Source organism: Leucoraja erinacea, chromosome 16 (assembly GCF_028641065.1).
Source record: "Leucoraja erinacea ecotype New England chromosome 16, Leri_hhj_1, whole genome shotgun sequence".
Lineage (NCBI taxonomy): Eukaryota > Metazoa > Chordata > Chondrichthyes > Rajiformes > Rajidae > Leucoraja > Leucoraja erinaceus.
In genome coordinates, this window is record NC_073392.1 from 4307191 (window position 1) to 4326067 (window position 18877).

The 18877-nt window shown below is 42.8% G+C and overlaps 1 protein-coding gene across 1 annotated transcript in view; it reads right to left on the reverse strand.

Moving 5' to 3' along the window:
• fhit (fragile histidine triad diadenosine triphosphatase) overlaps positions 1-18877 on the reverse strand; it is a 709572-nt gene that overhangs the window by 279620 nt on the left and 411075 nt on the right. Inside the window, exon 3 of the mRNA XM_055647581.1 lies at positions 6414-6559. Within this exon, the coding sequence (XP_055503556.1) occupies positions 6414-6559 (146 nt within the window). The remainder of the gene's footprint in view (positions 1-6413; positions 6560-18877) is intronic.

Below are 18877 nucleotides of genomic sequence, written 5' to 3' on the forward strand. Positions count from 1 at the left end.
AGACTCGGTGTGTGAAAGGGCCTGTTTCTAAACTAATTTCTAAACTTTTCTATACTAAACTAATCTCACTCTAAACATGAGCAATAATGTTTTTTTCGAAAGCAGTTTTACCTCCCGAAAGTTTATGATAATGAATCTTTTTCTTACAAAGCCTGTTGAAATGTATTAATGTAATCAAAAATAGAAACTCACAGTGAAAAATTAAATAGCTCAATGAAATTAGCATCATTCTATTACATTGCTTAATTCATTTGCAGTCTACCGTAATTATCTTGTGTTAAAATGATGTACATATTTTTTAAATTATTATTTCTCATTTCTATTTAAACACAAATATTTGACTAGAGGGGCAACATTTTTTACACAGAGAGCGGTGGGTGTCTGGAACCCGCTGACTGCAGTTTAAGAAGGAACTGCAGATGCTGGAAAATCGAAGGTAGACAAAAGTGCTGGAGAAACTCAGCGGGTGCAACAGCATCTATGGAGCGAAGGCAATAGGCAACATTTCGGGCCGAAACCCGTCTTCAGGGGTTTCTCCAGGTGCTGTCTGAGGTGGTGGTGGAGGCAGATATGACTGTGTCATTTAAAAGACATTTGGATAGGCACATGGACATGTGGGGAATGTAGTGATATGGATCATGTTCACAAAGTTACAAGAGTAGAATCAGGCCATTCTGCCCATCAAGTCTACTCCGCCATTCAATGATGGCTGATCTCTGCCACTTAATCCCATTTCCCTGCCTTCTCCCCATAACCCTTGACATCCATTCTGATCAAGAACTTGTCTAACTCTGCCTTAAAACCATCCACTGACTCGGCCTCCACAGCCCTCGTGGCAATGAATTTCACAGTTTAACTACCCTCTGACTTAAGAAACATAGAAGTAGGTGCAGGAGTAGTTTATTCGGCCATTCGAGCCAGCACTGCCATTCAATATGATCGTGGCTGATCATCCAGAATCAGCACCCTATTCCTGCTTTTCCCCATATCCCTTCACTCCACTATCTTTAAGAGCTCCATCTAACTCTCTCTTGAAAGCATCCAGAGAATTGGCCTCCACTGCCTTCTGAGGCACACAGTTTCACAACTCTCTGGCTGAAATGTTTTTTTCTCATCTCAGTCCTAGGATGAGGTCAACCCCTTATTCTTAAACAGTGACGACTGGTTCTGGACTCCCCCAACATCGGGAACATTTTTCCTGCATCTCGCCTGTCCAATACCTTAAGAATGTTGTAGGTTTCTATAAGATCACCTCTCATCCTTCTAAATTCCAGTGAAAATATGCCCAGTCGATCAATTCTTTCATCATATGTCAGTCCCGCAATCCCGGGAATTAACCTGGTGAACCTACACTGCACTTCCACAATATTCCAGGTGCTGTCTCACCAGGGCCCTGTACAACTGCAGTAGGACATCCTTGCTCCTATACTCAAATTGTCTCGCTATGAAAGCCAACATGCCATTTTCCTTCTTCACTGCCTGCTGTACCTGCATGCTTACAGGGACTGATGTACAAGCACACCCAGGTCTTGTTGCACCTCCCCTTTTCTTAATATGACATCATTGGGTTTCGACCCGAAACGTTGCCTAGTTGCTTGGCTCCATAGATGCTGCCTCACCCCCTGAGATTCTCCAGCATTTTTGTCCACCTTCGATTTTCCAGCATCTGCAGTTCCTTCTTGAACACCATAGGTAATAATCTGCCTTCCTGTTCTTGCCACCGAAGTGGATAACCTCACATTTATCCACATTATAATGCATTCACGATTTCTAGGGCCACCTCTTGAGTCTGGGATGCAGACCATCAGGCCCTGGGGATTTATCTGCCTTCAGTCCCAACAGTTTACCCAACACCATTTCATGACTAATGTGAATTCCCTTCAGTTCCTCCATCACGTTAGATCCTCCATCCCATAGTATTTCTGGGAGATTGTTTGTGTCTTCCTCAGTGAAGAGTGAACCAAAGTACTCGTTTAACTGCTCTGCCATTTCCTTATTTGGCCATTATAAATTCACCCATTTCTGACTGTAAGGGGCCTACATTTGTCTTCACTAATCTTTTCATCCACATATCTAAAGAAGGTTTTACAGTCAGTTTTTATATTCCCCACAAGCTTTCTTTCATGCTTTATTTTCCCCTTCTTAATTAACACCTTTGTTCTCTGTTGAGTTCTAAATTTCTCCCAGTCCTCCGGTTTGCTGCTTCCTCTGACCAATTTCCTCTGACATTTATCTCCTCTTTAACCAGCAATGCCACCCCACCTCCTCTTCCGTTCTGTCTATCCTTCCTGAATATCGAATACCCTTGCATGTTGAGCTCCCAGCCTTGGTCACCCTGGAGCCATGTCTCCATAATCCCAACTATATCATATCTGTTAACAACTAACTGCGCATTCAATTCATCCACCTTACTACGAATGCTCCTCACATTAAGACACAAAGCTTTCAGGTTTGTCTTTTCTCCCTTCTACCTTTTGCTTCTGCCCTCATTTTATGGCCCTGTGTCTCCCTGCATTGGTTCCTATCCTCCTGCCATGTTAGTTTAAACGTGACCTTTCCTGCTCTCTCTTGCCAGTTAACTGCACGCATGCGCTTCCACATTGTTGACCCCCCAATATTAAGTTTAAACCCACCCGTGTAGCACTGGCAAACTTGCCTGCCAGAATATTGGTCCCCCTCCAGTTAAGGTGCAACCCGTCCTTTTTGCACATGGAGCCTCAGCATGACATCTCTGTTTTTGTATTCCAGTCCTCTTGATATAAATGCTAGCATTGAATTTGCAGGTTGGGAGATTAGTTTAACCTGCGTCATGCTAGCTATGGGCATTGTAGACTGAAGGGCCTATTCCATTGTTGTACTGTAGCATACTCCATGTTCTATGACCTAATAGTTTAATGTAGTGTTTAATTTAGAGATACAACACGGAAACAGGCCCTTCAGCCCACTGAGTCTGTACTGACCAGCGATCACCACACACTAACACAATCCTACACACACTAGGGACAGTTTACACTTAATACCAAGCAAATTAACCTTGGCAGTGTAGGAGGAAAACAAAGATCTCGGAGAAAACCCCACGCGGGGTCACTGGGAGAACGTACAAACTCCGTACAGACAGCACCCGTACTCAGGGTTGAACCCAGATCTCCAGCACTGCAAATGCTTTAAGGCAGCATCTCTACTGCTGTTCCATCGTGCCACTCTGCTACAATAGCTGCGATTTTTATAAGGGATAGATGGAGGAAGTTGAAATCAGAAAATTCTGACGCTGGAAAGTTTAGGCTCCTGGCAAACATACTGCAAGATCTCATTAAAAATAGCTAATAATATTTCCTGCCCAGCGACCAGCTAGACGGAGAGGCTAAACTAGAAAAGTAAACAACAGTGGCATCAGTGGGCATGCTCTACGATTCAATACATTCAAGGCTAATCCTCCACCTTTTAGTCCTAATCACCACCTGATCCTCATATCTTTTGCTAAATCTTTGAACATGAAAGGAATTGATCTCAACCTTGAATATGCTGGCTGCCATTCACCGAGCGAGTATCCAGAGCCCAGGGTGTACGATTCCAAAGCCTCACAAACTTCCCGCTACAGAATAGTTCAACACTGCCTTAAATGGCTGCCTCCTATCCTGAGATTACATACCCTGCTTCTTGTATTCTCCAACAAGACTCTCAACATCCACTCTATCTGTTCCTCTGAGAACTTGATGTACTTTTCAAAGAGATTGCATCTTATTCTCCGAAACTCCAGCGTAACCTTCAACACCAAACCTCTGAGGTCTTTGTTTTTTCCCACCAGTATCATGATTATTAATTTATATATTACATATAATAATATTGCTGCATAAGCACATTAATATTATTATTGTTTAAAATAATGTATAAATAATATACTGTATCATTTATTATATATTATCGATGTGTATTGTGTTTACAAGCCTGCAATGCCAAGGCAAATTCCATTCTTCTGTTATCAGTACATGTGATAATTAAATTAGACTTGACAAGGTTTATTTTTTTTAAATGAGGAAACTACATTTGGGTTCAACCCAGTGAATCTCTCCTGTCCTCCAACTGCTTCCAGCACTCCCAGCCACCTACGCACCAATGTTTACACCATTTGCCCTTCCAATCAATTTCACATTCTCTTCCACATTAAACCCCACATGTCCTTCTCTGTCTGCATCAGTTTGCAGTTGGCCCCCATCTTCTTTGTGACGTTTGCCCTGTGACCGATCGTATGGCTATCCTCCGGCTGCTCTGATTTCCTCCCACATCCCTAAGATGTGTGGGATTGTCGGCTAATTGGTCTCTGTAAATTGCCCCTAAATGTGTAGGGAGTGGATGTGAAAGTGGAATAACATAGAACTAGTGTCAACGGGTGGTCAGTGTGGACTCGGTGGGTCAAAGGCCTGGTTCCATGTTGTTTCAATTCTTTAATTCAATCATGGGACTGGAACCTGTAGATGAACCATATGAATCCATGCCCATATCATCTCCACTACACATATTATGCATGTCACACTTTCCACCATATAATCCAGTCCGGGTTTTGGTCATCGTGAGTACTGTACGTTTGACAGCCTCCCGATATGCTACAGTAGTTATTGCGTGAGCTGATGTGATGAGCACAGCTGTGTACAACGTTCTCTCTGTATGATCTTAATAAAGGACTAATGGTTCACTCCAGACTTTGTAATGGATCACTTACAAACAAAACCTTTGTCTCCCAGGTCAAGTGTGGTGACTACACCCGTGGGAAGTCCAGTCCAAAATTCTTGTGAAGTTCACCTTTGATCTTGGATGGAAACAGGTTTACAGCCACACCAACCCAATTTTCTTTCCCTACTTCTTACTTGCCAATTTAAGTAGAACTTAATCACAGAAATATTTCATTCAGACTTGGGTTGTTTTCCCTGGAACGCCGGAGGTTGAGGGGAAACCTGACAGGAGTATCTAAAATTATGAGGCATAATGTGGATTAACAGTCAGAAACTCCCCCACCCCCCAGGGTGAAAATGTCAATGAAAAAGAGGGCATAACTTTAAGGTGAGAGGGGCAAAGTTTAAAGGTGACGTGCAGGGCAAGATATTTTTACACAGATGGTGGTAGCTGCTTGGAATGTGCTGTCAAGGGTGCTGGTGAGGGCAGATGTGTTAGTGGTGTTTAAGAGGCTTTTCAAAAAGGCACATTGATATGGAGGGATATTGATCACGTGCGGCAGCGGAGATTAGTTCAATTTGCCATCATGTTAGGCATGGACATTGTTGGCTGACGGGCCTGTTTTTGTGCTGTGCTGTGCTGTGCCAAGTACTATGCTTTTCATCGGCACCTGCAATATTTTGCTTCTGGCAACAAAGGAAGAAGGTTGTGTACTGAAGGAAATTGCATGATGGAAGCGCCTTGCATTGGCAACAGCAGAAAGAGCAGCACTTGGTCAAAAATGTAAAACGATGAGCTGCAGATGGCTAGCTGCTTTCATCTTTTGCCAATCTGCCTTTATCTTTCAGTTGATTGTTTTTCTTCCACTGAATAATCAATTTAATCTGCTGGGACAATGCCAGAATTGACCAAAACCATATGTTTGGAGATGGCTTCCATTTTCAATGCATTTGCACAGAAGTGAACCTCCATCACTTTGACAGCCACACATAGGAACACTCAGTGAACAGTGATATGAAACAACAGGAAATCTGCAGTGTGTAGGAAGGAACTGCAGATGCTGGTTTAAACCGAAGATAGACGCAAAAAGCTGGAGTAACTCAGCGGGTTAGGCAGCATCGAATGTAGACACAAAATGCTGGAGTAACTCAGCGGGACAGGCATCATCTCTGGAGAGAAGGAATGGGTGACGTTTCGGGTCGAGACCCTTCTTCAGACTAGTCAGGGGAAAGGGAGATATACAAGATGATGTAGAGAGATGAAGAACAATGAATGAAAGCTATGCCAAAATGTAACAATGCTAAAGGAAACAGGCCATTGTTAGATATTTGTTGGGTGAAAATGAGAAGCTGGGTGGTGGAGGATGGCTGGGGTTATTCGGTTAGAGAAATCAATATTCATACCACTGGACTGTAAGTTGCCCAAGCAAAATATGAGATGCTGTTCCTCCAATTTGCATTTAGCCTCACTCTGACAATGGAGGAGACCAAGGACAGAAAGGTCAGTGTGGGAATGGGATGGAGAATGAAAGTGTTCAGCAACTGGGAGACCAGGTGTGTCCATGCGGACTGAGCGGTAGTAGGTGGAGATGCAGTAGTAGAAATCATTCCGTCTATCGACTGGGCAACACCGACAGAAACTCACATGCTTCATATTCCTCAATGTCATGGTCGTTAATAAGTACTTCATCAATCATACGGAATGAATATTTTTCAAGTCACTCATTATTAAAAGCAATCACAAACCTGGATGGCAATGGTCAAAGATGTCCCTTTGAAATGTTGCTCCACAACCTTTGCCACTTTTTGGCTTGTCTGGAACAAGTCGGTGATTTCCTCTGGTCGAAGGTCTCGGTAGCGCTCCACAACTCTGATCGGACACACCAACACATCTTCATTGTAAGCAGTCAAGGAAGTTCAAGGATCACAAAGAAAATAGACTACACCTAACATCTAAACCAAAACGACACAACAGCAGAACATCTCTCCATGCTCGAGACATTCACTTTGTCTCTGCATGTTACATCAATGTGCGTTCAAAGTTAAATTAAGGAACTGTAGGTCACACGACTGTCAATATTATTACAGCAATGGTAATGAACATTCCCAGCTTCATTAGAGCCTTTAATTTCTCATTAAACAAATAAATGATGCAAAGAAATGACACGAATTTCTCCCGTCGAGTTCGCGTTACCGTCTCGAAATATTCTTTTTTCCCCCTTTCATCATAATCGTCAAGCATCTTTGGAACATTATCACGGCTTGACTTGAGACTGTGGGTTTAAACATGAGGCCATCAGGCTGAGTTCAAAATCCACAACATGCAACTTCTGGCAGCAATTTTACAGTTGGTAAAACCCAATTTTCATAATCCTTAAACTGAACCTTGAAGTTTATTGCTTAAATTACACGGGCACTCATGCCGACTGCACTAATCAACTGAGTGGCATTTAAACCGACGATGCAACACTATGATTGATAACACAGAAAATATGAATGTCCCTCAGTTCATGTGTGGTAACTCAACAGCTTGGGGATTGAAGCCATTGAAGTCACAACAACACAACAAAGAACAATGCTGACCCACGGACACTCATTGATAAAGAACACTGGATAAAGAACAATGGCTGCCTCGCCAACAGTCTGCCTGTCCTTTCCTTCTTTTTGTTTAATAGTATGTGATAATGTATGTTTTTAGTGTTCTATAGCATGGGGGAGGGAAATAAACTTTTTTCTAATTTCCTACCTCGACGGAGATGCGATTTTTTTCCGTATTGTATCTCCGTCCACGCTGCGGCCTAACATCGAGGAGTTATCAGCCTTTGCTGGATACCGATATCGAGAGCTCCACCACGGGTGCCTGCGGGACTTTAACATCACGGAGCCCGCGATCCCTTTGCCAGGGATCGACCTCGGAGCTCCAACCACGGGTGCTCGCGGACCTAACATCAAGGAGCTGCGGTCTCTAGTCAGAGACCGACTTCGGGAACTCCAAACCATGGGAGTTTCGACCGGCAGCTGCAGGAGCGTTGATCGCCCTGACGGACGGTTCGATTGCCCCGACCGCGGGAGAGTAAAGAGGAAGAAGATTGAATTTTTTTGCCTTCCGTCACAGTGCGGATTGTGGGGAATCCCCATTGGTGGATGTTTATGGTAACTTTTATGTAGTTGTGTGTCTTGTTGCTTTTTTTTCCGTATGGCTGCATGGTAATTTGCATATCGCTGTACATTAATTGGTACACGCCACAATAAAAGACCTTTAAAAACTTTGAATTCTTGTAGTTCATCTGATAAACCACTCAGCATGCACTCTGACAGAATCTGAACTGTAATATGCACAGTTGTTGTGTATCACATTCCAGTCTATGCTTTTCTTTATGGAGTGTTGTCTGAATGCCTACTCTCAATAATATGATGACCTTATCGGACCTCAATGTTATATCATTGCACTAAATGTTGTACTCTTTATGTGGATGGCTAGATTGTATCCATTTGTAGTATTCTTTGCCTGGATAGCATGCAAACAAAAGCTTTTCACTGTATCTCGGAACGCGTAACAATAATAAACAAATCTTCAATTTTAGCTTCCTACTTTTACATTCCAATGCAAATCCAATGCAAGGCCAAACACTGACCACTACACCGAGAAATCCTGGAGTCAAATCACAACCGCTTTGCAGCTGCATTTCGAAGAAAGTCGAAATTTCCTCGCAGCTCGCTTTGATTTCTACCAGACGGTGCAACAGGAAGGGCAATCGATTACCAAATTTCTTGCCGAACTTCGCACCAAGGCAAAGGCATGTGATTTTAAAACTCAATGCTGCGAAAAGTGCCAAGGCAATGCGTTGCAGGGTAGACTGGTCATGGGCTGCCAGCACGCATTCATCCAGCAGGCGATTCTCAAGGAATCGGACGCCTCGTTGAAGAATGTGCTGCAGCGTGCTAAGATGGCCGACCTGCTGAGTAAAGAACTGCACAAAATGGCTGCAACACACAGAATCAACCAATGAACCTATAGCGAGCAAGATAGTCCACTCGACGAAAAAGACATAGTACGGTCATGGGTAATTTAAGGCCCCATTTCCGTAACCGGCTTCCATCTCCGCACCAAAGATCCCATAGGATAATACTGACGATCACACTGATGATCAACTCATTTCATCCCTCATTTACATCATAGCTGCAGGAAATTAATGTTTCCCATTTACAATACAACACATTAAAACTAGATTGTCTAACTAATCTCACAGTCTTTTTCTTTTAAGTTTTTGTTTGGTCAGTAGTGAAAACTATTTTTTACTGCACAATGGCGCAGCTGGTAGAGCTGCTGCCTCATGGAGCCATAGACCCGGATTTCAATCCAGACCTTGGCTGCTGTCCATGAGGAGTTTGCACGTTCTCCCTGTGATTGCATTCGGCCGGGTGCTCCGGTTTCCTCCCACAACCCAAAGACGAGCAGGTTTGTAGGTTAATTGGCCGCTGTGAAAAAAAATGCCCCTGGTGCGTAGGGAGTGGACGTGAAGGTGGAATAACGCAGAACTAGTATGAACTTGATGTGTCTTGATGTATCAAAGTGTGGGCCTGTTTCTGTGCTGGATTGCTGAACCTAAACTAAACTGAACTGAACTCCTCCAGAGATGTTGCCTGACCTGTTGAGTTACTCCAGCACTTTGTGTCTAAACTAAACATCTGCTTGTCTTCAGTATTGACTTGGTATTGAGTTCTTGAAATCTTGTTCAAACATCTTTGTGCAGGTCAAATCACTTCTGACTGGGCCCCAATTAACATAAGCAAACTGATTAAACATAAACTATTTAGACATTCTTTTTATTGATGAAATGGAATCTAAACTGAAAGTGTTTTATCTTTTTTACACTAAACATTTCAAGAAAACGGGATTGTGTAGTTTATGTTCACGAGGAGAAATGTTGGGATGAAACATCCTTGTGTGTTGTAAGCATCGACATATTTAAGCTTTTAAAGCACAGTTATGCAGCGGCTAGAGCTGCTGCCTCACAGGGCCAGAGAACTGCTTTTATTCCTGACCTCTGGTACACTCTGTGTGGAGTTTGCAAGTTCCCCCTGTCACATCATGCGTTTTTTTTCCCCCGCACACCAAAGACATGTGGGCCGATTGGTCATTTGCCCCAAGTACGTAGATATGTAATGTCATTTAGTGTGGTGAGAATTTTTTTTTAAAGATTAAATTAGATTTGGTGTATATTCGTGGTTGATAGTCAGCTCAGACTTGGTAGGTCAAAGGTTATTTCTGTGCTGCACTATTCCATGACTAATTGGCCACTTTAAATCACAGGTCGTCATTCAAATATTGTCATGTTTTGAGAATTTCTTCCATGTAATTTTCACTCATCCCAATGCATAAAATGAAAATCTATCAAGAATTGAAATCATAAATTAAGGTAAGTTGTTGCACAATTTATTTCCCTTGCACTGCTTAACCTAATGTAAGGCATTAAAGTGTAAGGTACACAAAAATGCTGGAGGAACTCAGCGGGTGCAGCAGCATCTATGGAGCGAAGGAAAGCCATAGATGCTGCTACTGCACCCGCTGAGTTTCTCCAGCATTTTTGTGTACCTTTGGTTTTCCAGCATCTGCAGTTCCTTCTTAAACATTAAAGTGTAAGGCATTAACCGTGGCAGGTTGAGACAATAGACAATAGACAGTAGGTGCAGGAGTAGGCCATTCGGCCCTTTGAGCCATCACCGCCATTCAATGTGATCATTGCTGATCATCCCCAATCAGTACCCCATTCCTGCCATCTCCCTATATCCCTTGACTCCGCTATCTTTAAGAGCCCTGTCTAGCTCTCTCTTGAGAGCATGGATATAATCCTCCAGAAATAACATAGAACACAGAACAGGGCAGCACAGGAGCAGGCCCTTCAGCCCACAATGCTGTGCCAAACATGATGTCAAGATAAATTACTCATCAGTCTGCACGTGATCCATATTCCTCCATTCCCCGCATGTCCATGTGCCCACCTACCCGCAGCAGCCTTTGCAAACGCCACTACCGCTCATATCTGCCTCCACCACCACCCCTGGCAGCGTGTTCCGTTGCGGTACGACAACACCACCGTCTGTGCAGGGAGAGATTTAAAAAGTTCCCCCCCCCCTCCCACCCCCCCCCCCACCCCCCCACACACACACCCCCACGTATCTCTAAATGCTGGACCCTTTCATAGAACACCACCACCCCTGGCAGCGTGTTCCAGGTATCCACCACCGTCTGTATAAAAAACCTGCCCCACGTATCTCTAAATGCTGACCCTTTCATAGAAGGTAAATCTGTCCCCCAGTAAAGTACATCAAGGTGGAGGACAGCAAGCTAGCCCGTAGTGGTAACATGTAAGTTCCTTCCATCACCGCTATCTGAAGCTGGCGAATAGACTTGATCTTCACAGTAACAAGCTGCGTTTGGGCCGTGAGATCTTCCACTGCCACTCTCAGCCTCGGGTAGAAGCTGCTTGAAGCTGCAACTGAGGATGGGAAGTTGGCCATGTGATGCCGTCTCCTGTTTGGGACCCCAGGTGTGTAAATGAATTAGCTGCAAGAAATGGATAGGTTCCAAACTCCACAAACGCCTCTGCGCCAAATTAGGCTCCATAAACCTTAACACTGAGCGGCGGCTGCCAATACAGAAGCATTTCACTGTACAATTTAACTTTCTTCTGTAGCTATGAAACTGATGCCCTACCATGCTGAGAAATATATTACGCACTCTGTATATTCCTCTCTGCTCTATCGATTCTACTTCAGTTTGGTTTGATTGTATTTCTGTATAGTATTATCTGATCCATTTGCACAGCATGCAGAAAAATACTTTTCACTGAACCTCGGTACACGTGACAATAAAAAACCTAAACCTAGCCAACCCTACTGGAGTCCTTACCCTTGTCCTCCGCTGTACAATGTACGTGATCACGTCTTTACAGAGATGCGCCCCCCCCCCCCCGCCGCTCTATCCATGTTGCCCGATTTATTCTGGTCGCAGTGGTAGAGTGGCTGCTTCGAAGTGCCGGGGACCCGTGTTCGATCCTGAGCTCTTGTGTGAAGTTTACATGTTAATAATATGACCACGTGGGTTTCCTCCAGGTGCCCCGGTTTCCTCACAGGTTGGGCAGGTTTGTCAGTTAATTGGCCTTTGTAAAAAAAAAAAATTACCCTAGTGTGAAGGGGGTGTAGGGGAAAGTGGGATAATATAGAACTAGTGTGAACGGCTGATCAATACTCAGCGTGGACTCAGTGGGCTGAAAGGCCGATATCCATGCTCTATCTTTGAATTAATCAATCAACCTGTATCCAGACTCTCAACACAGGCAGATCTTTCTCTGTACACGGTCTTGTAACAGTGTCCGGATCTATGCTGCCATTTGCGAGTGTGAAATTGACTCACAAATGTTTCTCCATCACGACTGCTCACTAGCTGCTCACCTTCAGAGGTGTAAGTCTTTATGAGCAAACAATAGAACTCATTGTTAAAACAGGCTTGAGTGGCATGCTCCTAATTTGCTACGTATGCCTTCATACGTATTTGAACTAGAACTACATAGAACATATACTGAAATAAAAACAGAAAATGTCGGTCAGGCCACAGCTGTGGGAAGGGACACAGAGGCAACATTTCAGGTTGAAGACTCTTCACCAGAACTGTCTTCAAACTAAAATATAGAACATTGATGATGGAAAAGTACAGCACAATGTCTGTGTCACACATCCCTCCATTCCCTGCATATCGAAATGCATATCCAAATGTCTCTTGAATGCCACTATTGTATCTGCCTTCAACACCACCTCTGGAAGTGTGTTCCAAGCACTCATCACCCTCTGCGTAAGAAAAGTGCCACATACATCTTCTTTAAACTTTACCCCTTGCACCTAAAGCTGTGCCCTCTAGTATTTCATGTTTCAATCCTAGGGAAAAGGTTTTGACTGTCTACACTATCTAAGCCGCTTATAATTTTTTTCCTTCTATCTCCGCAACAATCCAAGAAAACAATCCTAGTTAGTCTAACCTCAGTCACCCAGTAGCTAATAGCCCCTAATCCAGGCATTGGTAATAATATGTCAAGACTAATTGCCCTGTAAATAAAACCACCCATGTTGTGGAGCAGAAGTTAGCTGCGACAGATGTTTAATTCTGCTGCCAATGTGTCACCATAAACATTTCCAAACAGTAACTGTATTCAGCACTCCTCACACACCCGTCAGGAAGTCCTGAATTCCCCTGATACTAATCTAGGTTATCAAAATCAGAACTATTTAAAGTGAAATAAATCTCTGCTTGGAAAACAAAGATGCAGCTCACGTGATAGATGGGACCAAATGGTTCATGTCGTTGTCCATGAGACTGACTTGCTACTAGAGTCAGGGTAGTGTGTGTGTGTTACAAAACCCAATGCATGATATTGGGCTGCAGAATATAAACTGAAGTCCCCCACCAAGGAAGCACTGCAGATAATAGTGTCATCCTGAAGACATTTAAAACCCAGCTTGGATGGATGCTAGATCTATCCCTACATCCACTGATGTCATTTGAAGAAGAGAGGTTATGTCCAGTATCGAGGTCAGATCCATCCTTTAATCAGTAGCAAGAGAAACCCATTTACTGAGGGTGACACTTTGCTATATTTGAATTATTGCCCCTTTCTCTCACGTAAGGGCAGTCGCTAATCGCCAAGAGAACTGGTTGGGAGTAAGTACTGAAAGACAGCGTGAAATGACCTGAAACACAGAATGGATGACACTTTACTTCCTTTAATTGAATCATGCATAAAGTTAATTTAATACTCTATTTTAGATTCCTCGTGCAGAAAAATATATAGGTAATTATTTTGTCCTGATTTATGAATATTTATAAAGTTGACACACGGTCATTTAATTATTTAAAAATAATTGATAAAATTAATGAAATCTATCTTTTGAAATCTTCAACATTTTTAGAAACTGCATAGTTTAGTTTGGTTTAATTTAGAGATACAACATAGAAACACCATGTATATGTCGCCCGTTCACACTAGTATAATGTTACACACACCGGGGGCAATTTAAAGAGGCCAATTCACCTGCATGTTTTTGAGATGTAGGAAGAAACTGGAGTATCTAGACGAAGCACATGCAGCCACATGGAGAACATGCAAACTCCACACAGACAGCACCCGAGGTCAGAATCAAACCCATGTACCTCCGGCATCTTCAGGCAGTAGTTCTACCAGCTACACCACTGCCCATAAGCAATCAAATAAATATAATATTGTATTTTAAAATCATTACTAACTGTAACATGACAATGGATGGAATTTGTAAACTGTGCTGTGTTTGAATATGAACGTTGCAAAGTATACCGTGAAGAAAGCATTTCAGATGACAAAATATTCTACATAAACATCACAAACAGTACAGAGCGGTAAACACTAGGAACAGCAGTTGCTAATTAATAAAACAAAGACAAAGAATGTTGCAGTAAAGGGCCTGTCCTACTTTCACGACCTAATTCACAACCGCTGCCGAGTTTGCCCTCGACTCGTACTCGCAGCATGGTCGTCACGGGGTCGTAGGAAGTCGTGATGCTAGTCGTAGGTACTCGAGGCATCAAGTAGGTCGGGGCGTTTTTTCAACTTGATGAAAAATGTCCACAAGTAAAAAAGGTGGTGAATTAGGTCGTGAAAGTGGAACAGCCCTTAACTCAGCAGATCAGGCACCTTCTCTGGAAGACAGGCCTAGGCAATGTTTCGGGTTGGGACCCTTCTTCAGATAAAATGTAGCAGTTACACCAGTAATTTCTACAGGTTGAGGTCCTTCAGCACTGTTCTAGTTGTGTCTATAACCACCACACAAAGCCTTAAGACAAAGCAACTGCCAACATACTGAGCAATCACCATGACCAGACAATAAGAAATTGTCCAAGCAGCCCGACCAAGCTCTCAAACTGAGACATGGGAGAATATAAATAAATGCTGCAATCCCATTCCAGTTAATTTGCCTCATTTTTCATTATCATGTAGCAGCCTATGGGAAATTATGAAAGTTGCAATGGAGGCATGATTTTTATGGAGCATTTATTTACAATTAATAAAAAGTAAATAAAAGGTCACCACATAAAAATAATTGGAGAAATGTATTGGAATAATTATCTTCAGTGCGGGAGCTATTACTTAGCTGTTACTCGCATTTATAGTTTATTGGGGGGGATGTGGGTGGAATGGGGCAGGCAAGATGAATGGTGAATGATGAATGGCAAGACTACTAAAGCTTTTCACTGTACCTCGCTACACGTGACAATAAACAAAACTGTACTGGCGTTTCATTAAGGAAACAGTGATCACAACTTGGTGAGTTCCAAGATAGTTGTGAATAAGGGTAAGTCTTTAGACGGGCTTCGGCGGAAAGCTAAAAAATGTACAGGGAATCTTTTATTCAGACAGAGTGGAACGTATCTGACACGCTGCGGTGGTGGAAGCAGATACGATAGTGGCATCTGAGGGGCTTACAGATGGGCTTTAGAATTTCATGACAAATTTGTAAAATGACATAGAATCAATTGCTGTTTTTTCCAAAAACATGTGAGAATCAATACGAGTTGGAATGTCAAATTAAAGAGGGACACGGCATAGGAAATTAAATATGTGACCTATGGGTCGGTGAGGCGAACCTTTGTTGAACATTTGGAATCTTGATTTTTTTTTTTGCCGTGACATTTTACCTCCCTGCAGCAACGAGAAAACTACACACAACAGTGGCACAGCGGTAGGATTGCAGCCTTACAGCGCTTGGGGGCTTGTCTGTATGGAGTTTGTACGTTCCTCTGTGACCTGCGTGGGTTTTCACCGTAATCTTTGGTTTCCTCCCCCACTCCAAAGACATACAGGTTTGTAGGTTAATTGGCTTGGTATAATTGTAAATTGTCCCTAGGGTGTGTAGGATACTGTTGGCGTGTGGGGATCACTGGTCGGTGCAGGCAAGGTGGGCGGGAGGGCCTGTTTCTGCGCTGTACTCTAAACTAAACAAAAATTATCCCATGAAGGTGTAAATGATGTCAATTGAATCAATGAAGTGTATGGGCCATTCATTCTGCCAGATGTTCAGATAATAGAACTCAGAGGAAATGACCACCATATATTTGTCGGGCGGCATAGTGGCACAGCGGTACAGCGCCAGAGATCCTGACCTCGGATGCTGTCTGTGTGAAGTTTACATGTCCTCCCTGTGACCATGTGGGTTTCATGTGTGAAGTCCTCCATTTGGATGATTTGGCCAGCATGTTGTTCCATCATCCTGAACATACATGGGCACGTGACAACTTACCAATCACAAAACATACTGGAGCAACTCCCAAAAGCCTTCCAAGAAAAAAGTGCAATTTGACTGACAAATTATTTGTCCAGTAATACAACTAGTACACTTCTCCTAGTTTAATAGATCATCTTTGAATATCATCAGATTTCAGCTCTGCATTTAGTTTATACTAGACGAAGTGGGACTCATTGGGTCAACCCAACAGATGGCTGGTCCCCCAATACAATAGTCCACCTCTTCACCAATTCCAATATTGATGGCCAGTAGTGGGGTGGGGGCTTACTGGAGCGCTAGTGTGGGTGTTGTGAGCTGGAGGGACTGGTTTCCAGAGGGCTTGTATGAATGTTGTGGGCTGAATGGATTCTTGCGCTGGCGGCTCAGTCACTGAAGCCTGTTGTGCTGGCAGCTCACTCACTCAAGGCTGGTGGGCTTGCAGTTGACTCACGGCTATTCCTTGAAATTCAATTTCAAGCAGGGTGCAAGGCCACCAAATTCAAGTGCAGTTTCATATCACTTCAAGCAGGGTGCAAGCCACCAAATTCAAGTGCAGTTTCATACCATTCCAAGCAGGGTGCAAGGCCACTAAAGAAAGCGAGAAGTGACCTCTCCCTTCTCCATCTTGCAAAGACTGAGCCACGCCCACACTTCTGGGTTTTATAGTCCCTCCCCCTTCCACCAGAAGAGGCGTGGCCTTCATGGCATGATTGACAGGAGTAAGAATCTCAACATTTTTTAAACAGTAATAACTCTTTTATTTTTCATCGATGGGAAAAATCCTCGGCACCTGATGAGCGGAGGGGGACTCTGAGTAGGATGGCCAAAAATTACAGCCGTACGTGGTAGCGTTTTTTCTAAAATCGATATTAAGGGCAAGCAGGAAGTGGTCAAGATTAGACTTTTAATTATATAGAAGGCAAGGCAACTTTAATTAGGCAAGGCAACTTTAATTAGGTACGGCAACTTTAATTAGGCAAGGCAACTTTAATTAGGTACGGCAACTTTAATTAGGCAACGTAACTTTAATTAGGCAACACAGCTTTAGCATTTCCAAACCAAAGGCAACACAGCTTTAGCATTTCCAAACTATATTTTCAAACCACATTAAGGACACTGACAGGTCAGTAAAACCACTCACAGTTTAGTAGACATGTGTTCAGTGTTATTCACAGCTCACTGAGAGATGTGACCCTCTCGCTCCCCCATCTTGCAGAGACTGACTGAGGCACTCAACACTTCCGGGTTTTATTGCCCCTCCGGAAGGGGCGTGGCCTTCAGGAGAGAGAATCTTAACATTTTTTAAACACTAATAACTCTTTATTTTTTATAGATGCGAAAAATCCTCTTGTCCTGCGCAGCGGAAGGGGACTCTGAGTAAGATGGCCAAAAATCAGAGCCGTAAGTGACAGCGTTTTTCTAAAATCAATATGCAGAACAACAGGAAGTGGCCAAGATCAGAATTTTAGTAATATAGATAACTTGGAGTGGAGTTTTTGTTTTGCATTGTTTGCAGGGAAGTCGGTTACACTTCATTTTTATTAAACATTGTTTGCGCAAAGTTAAGTTCTTCCATGAATTGGAGCAATCTGTCAACATCATAGAACATAATTGCTCTTTTTATCATTTGCGTTCAAAGGTACTCCTTCATCCATTCAAGAAAGGTAACCAGATATAGATGCATTAGTGCAACTGGGAGTGGGTTTACTACACAAAATATACTCATGTTAATCACTGCAATTATTCTGTCACCTGTGATCAACTCTAAAATAACTACTGATCTATTTGCTCATTGCAATGGTGTAAACTATTCACTATTTTGGCAAATTAATGATTTAACCTGCAAAAAGTTGACCGTCAGTGCTCATTGACAAAAACATATGCTGGTTTTATTCATCTTTATCAAAGTTGGAAAGTGGTACAATAGTTACACATGCCTTGGTTACTTGAAGAGACACACACAAAGTGCTGGAGTAACTCAGCGGGATGGGCAGCATCTCTGGAGAGAAGGAATGCGTGACATTTCGGGTTGAGACCCTTCGGACTGTGAGTGAGGGAGAGGGTCAAGAGACATGGAAGAGTAAGGTGTGAAAGCAACAGATCAAAGCAGACAATGCTGGGAAATGTAGAATGGTACATTGTTAGCTGAGGGGAAGGTGACAAGGAAGTTGACAATCAGTAACATAGCAAGCTGATTTTGAGGGGGCTAGTGCAGGGGCCGCTGGGCTCCATCTTTATGCTTTTGAACCATTGGAACGGGGCAGATACTGTATTTGTCCAAGACATATTTTGTTCTCGAACCTATTTGACCCTTTGCACTGATTTGGCTGATTGTGGACAAAACAGTGGAACCAAGTAGGGACCACTCCGTGGGAATAGCTTCCACATTTATGGAATGACAATTGAAAATTCGAACTACAACTCAAAAAAGGAAATAGATTTGCTGTAACGCAGCCAGATATTGTGAATTTTGTGCGAGTGAGTTCATTGTGGAAACACCATTGCAAAAGATGTACTTTTCTCACCCTTTGTGGTGAAAGATTTAGATGGACTCACAGGATTAACACAGCCTAACACCGAGTAGAATTCAACAATGCTGTGATCCATTTTGTCATAATGGCCCCTGAGAGAACAATTTCTGAAACATAGCTGGTTCTATGGATATTTTAAGAATTCCCTTTAAGGTAGACACATTTTGCAATTGGTGCTATAATTGCTCATTCAACGTTATATTTTTCAAAATAATATTTTGAAGTATTATTGTAAAAGCATTCAACAAAAGATGAAAGGATTTTTCCTTTTCAAGTAAGACATTTAAAACAAATGTATACCCTTGAATACAATGATCCTATGCTAGATACAGTTCCATTAAATAAAAATGGAAATCAACATGAACAAAT